Below are 4,255 nucleotides of genomic sequence, written 5' to 3' on the forward strand. Positions count from 1 at the left end.
CTCCAGCAAGCATATGAATGACCCGTTCTAGCTACTCCCATGCATAAAACAAACTAGCTATCGTTGGATCATTTGCCAGTAGATTGTCTTGTCCATCAACATAATCAAATAGTGGATACATATATAGACATACATATAGACACAAGGTAGTAGTATGTAGGCAGTCATCTCATGAAATCTTACCCACGCATTGCAGCCAACACTTCAGTATTGACAAACCATGGCATTCGGAAGAGTTCATTATCTGGTATTAATTTTACTACATTCGTCCTAAAATAAATTTATTTTTCACCTATCCACGCATATTAATACTTTTTTTAAAAAAAAAGACTATAATACCCATAATTTATTAAATCTCAATACAATTATTTTTCATTTTATCTAGTCCCAGTACATTTGTCTCATACTTTTACTAACTCAAATACAATGGTCGCTCAAATAAAACAAACTTATTTTAAGACAAATTTGGAGGAAGACAAAATGATTATATTTTAGAACGAAGGAATTATTTTTATTTAAATCTCCCTTCTATAGCCAGCATTAGCAGATAAAAAAGCTCACTCACTTTTTTGCAGCCAGTGGCTCAGTGAAATGAGAGCAAAATTAACACAATGCAAGCAAATGGGCAGGGAACAAAAGCTGCTGCAATAATCACATGAATTATTCCAATGCTCAATGCCAAACACTCACCTCTCTGTCACAAACACAATTCCTGTGCACATTCTGCATGCTTTTATCTGACATGCAGATGTATCCATTCCCTGCAAGTCTTCATTCCAATCATGCAGAAAAAAACAAGCCCTGCTGCTGGTCTTCTTCCAATCATGCATACATTATTTCATGCGCCGTGAAGAGACTAGCTGCTGCATGCTAAAAAGATCGTACCAAAAATTAACCAGCTAATTTTGTGTTAGCAATGTGAGACATGCAAAAAAATAGTGACATTAATTATTTGTTAAGCATACGGAATCTATATATAGAAGATATGTTTGCTGATGATAATTAATTGAACTGAGAATTTATCCTTACAGTACAATGTCCTATATATATATTATCGTCAAGTGTTGGTCATATATACTACTACTTGACATATATGGTATTTCTAGAGTGGCTGAAGAGTATATATATGTAGCCTACACACTGGTAATTTTCAGAATTAACCGTGAATTAACAGCTAAGAAAACTGGCCACTGTTAAATTCTGAATATATATGGCTATTGGGATTAGCATCTGCGTCATCCTGTCAGGCCTGCTTAATTAATTTTACTTGGGATCACTAAAACCAGAAGAATCGTAATCCCTGGCCGTCGACGTGTCAGGGACCGAGCTCCAGTCCCAGAGCTTGTCGGAGACGGCGGCCAGCGGCGGCGAGATCGGCAGCGTGCCGAGCTGCGGCATCAGCTGCGACGGCGGCAAGGGGAAGTGATGATGGCTTCCGGCGACAATGTGGTTATTACCGTAGGCGCCGCCATGGCTGTGGCCCGCGAGCAGCGTGCTGAGCTCGTCGATGTGCGTGGAGCTACTGCCGGCGGCGGCAAGCAGCGAGTACGTGGAGGCAGCGGCGAGGACGGCGGCGCTCTCGGTCGGCGCCGCCGCCGCCGACGTGTAGGCGGCGGCGCACGGCGGCCTTGGGGGAGGCGGCGGCATCAGCAGCTGTGACGCATTACTGTTGCGCGTCGTGGCCGATGCTGGCAGCGACGGCGGCGGCGGCGCCGCCGCCGCCGCCGCCGAGCACTCGCCTTGGAGCAGCTGGTGGAAACTGGTGTGCTGCTGCGCCGTCGTCGTCGACGACGACGACGGTGACGGCCTATGCCGGCAAGCCGGTAAGCCGGCAGCAGTGTTGTTGCCGGAGTGCTGCTCCGGCGGCCTCGCCGCCGCCGACGACGACGACGCTTGCACGTTGCCGGCGGGGCGCTGGTGGTGGCCGTGGCCGTCGTCGATGCCGGAGCGCTTGTAGACGCGGCAGAGCGAGATCTCAGACTGCATGATCATCAGTAGAGAGTAGAGACAATGTGATGAGAATTAATAATGGAGATTCATGCATTGGCCTGCTTTAATTTCTTGCAAATTAAGAGGAAGAAATTAAGTTAATGAAATATTGAAATATCCCCTAATCCAAAGTAATTTAAGCAATGTCTACAAAATTTGTCAGCAGAAGCTTTCTCACTGGACATTTCAAAGCCAAAGAAAAACTTAAGAAATTACCAGCATCAGATCGAAAGAGAAAGATGCAGTCACGGATAATTGTAGTGTAGTAACTATAGCCTAGTAGGATTGTAATTAAGAAGCAGAAATGAAGTGAAGAGGGGCTATAAAATCTAATGCTTCAAACTAAGTTCAGATCTGAATAATTTAGCAATTGGGGAAGCCAAAATTTTCAGCTTGCACATGCAGAACAACAATATACTTTGCAGAACAAGACGGAATCATGCATATGTAAGTGGTATCTAGCTAGGAGAATTTCAATAGCATAGCTCTTGCCTTTTGCTCATGTCCATACATATGCCCAAAAAGAACCAAAGGGGGACAAAAAGCAAACCCTAGTTCATAGATCTGATAAGAAAAAAGGAACTCACACAAATCATGCGACCATAGTAAAAGCACCGCACAGATCGAAAGATATTGCAGATAAACAAATGATTAACACACCAAATACTAAATTTACGGCACACACACACACTCAGCAAGCAGCTGGACACACCTCAATTTGCAAACTGAAAAGAAAAAAAAAGAGATCAAAGCTGGAATAATGAATCCAATCACAAGAGCTAGCTAGCTCTCTGCAAAATTGAGCTCGATCCCAAACCCTAGCTACACATGATTAATTCTTCTGAAACCAAATTCCACAATGGTCCCGGTTCCAATAATAGTTATTACCTTGTAGAAGAGATCGGCGTCGGCGGCGGGCGGGGGGAGGCGGTACTCGTTCATGATCCAGCTGCTGCGGACGCCCTTGGGGGCCTTGCCGGAGTAGAAGACGAGCGTCTTCTTGAGGCCGATGGGGCGGCTGTTCTCGCCGCGGATCATCCGGTCGGCCCCCGTCGCCTTCCAGTACCCCGACGCCGTCACCCGGTTCGGCCGGTCGCCGTTCCGGTACTTGCGGTCCCGCGGCACGTAGAAGAACCACTCCTTCTCCCCTATCACCGCCATTGCTGACGCACGCACAACCACAGATCGATCGATCACCAAATTAACTAATTATCAGCTTAATTTAATTAGCTTAATTATGTGTGATGTGTGTACCGGGGAGCTCCCATGGGTCGAAGCGGTAGAGGTCGAGGAAGGTGATGAGCTCGACGTTGAACCGCCGGCCCTCCACCTTCCGCCGGAGGTAGAACTCGATCAGCTCCTCCTCCGTCGGGTGGAACCGGAACCCCGGCATCACCAGGTCGTTCTCGTGCGAGTCGCCGGCGACAGCGGCGGTCGCCTCCTCCTGATCGGCCGCCGCTTCCTCCCCTGACCCGGCGGCGCCCGCCGTGACGTCGTCGACGTCGTCCCTGCTCATGGCTCCCTCCTCCTCTCCCTCGCGGTCGTCGCCGGCATAGCGTGCGCTGTGGCGCGGCGGCGGCAGCGACGGCGAGCTAGCTATAGCTGGAAAAGCAGGAGGAGAAGAGAATTTGGTGGGGAGCAAATGCAAGTGGGTGGGGAAGAGAGGATAAGAGGTTGGTGTTTGCACGCTTGATATACTATGTACCGGAGTGGAGGCTTTTGGTTAATGATCCTGGTTACTAGTATAGATTATTTAGCTAATTACTCCACTTATTTGTTACTAATATATTACTTGGTGATATCTACACTACAAGGTCATTAGCTAGTCTTGTGCACAATAAAAGATTAACCATGGTGTTTGGGGTATCAATCCTGATGCACAAGTAAAGATGCTAATAATGAATTGTATGCTTATTATATATTCATGATCTGCTTTTGTGTAATGCATCATGATGCTAGCTAGTATATGGAGTAATAAGTAGAATAAAACATCAATGCATGTGTTCAACAGTCCTAATAAGAGGAGGATAATTTGCTAATGACTGTTTTTTTTATGGTAGCAAGCATTGATGTGATGTATAGCTTGTTGCTTTGCAAAAGTTTGCTGGCTTTAATTTCAGGAATTCCTTGCTTCCTCCGTTTCACAATGTAAGTCATTCTAGCATTTACCACATTCATATTGATGCTAATGAATCTAGACATATATCTATCTAGATTTATTAACATCAATATGAATGTGGGAAATGCTAGAATAACTTATATTGTG

General features: G+C 45.9%; 1 protein-coding gene across 1 annotated transcript; it reads right to left on the reverse strand.

The window, feature by feature from the left end:
• Positions 1-354: 354 nt before the first annotated feature.
• LOC127773022 (NAC domain-containing protein 35-like) lies at positions 355-3,642 on the reverse strand. The gene is made up of 3 exons (XM_052299034.1): positions 3,244-3,642; positions 2,878-3,152; positions 355-1,980 (listed from the first exon to the last, which is right to left on the reverse strand). The coding sequence occupies exons 1-3, from the start codon at positions 3,503-3,505 to the stop codon at positions 1,264-1,266; spliced, it is 1,254 nt and encodes a 417-aa protein (XP_052154994.1). The 5' UTR covers positions 3,506-3,642; the 3' UTR covers positions 355-1,263.
• Positions 3,643-4,255: the final 613 nt, after the last annotated feature.

Source organism: Oryza glaberrima, chromosome 5 (assembly GCF_000147395.1).
Source record: "Oryza glaberrima chromosome 5, OglaRS2, whole genome shotgun sequence".
Lineage (NCBI taxonomy): Eukaryota > Viridiplantae > Streptophyta > Magnoliopsida > Poales > Poaceae > Oryza > Oryza glaberrima.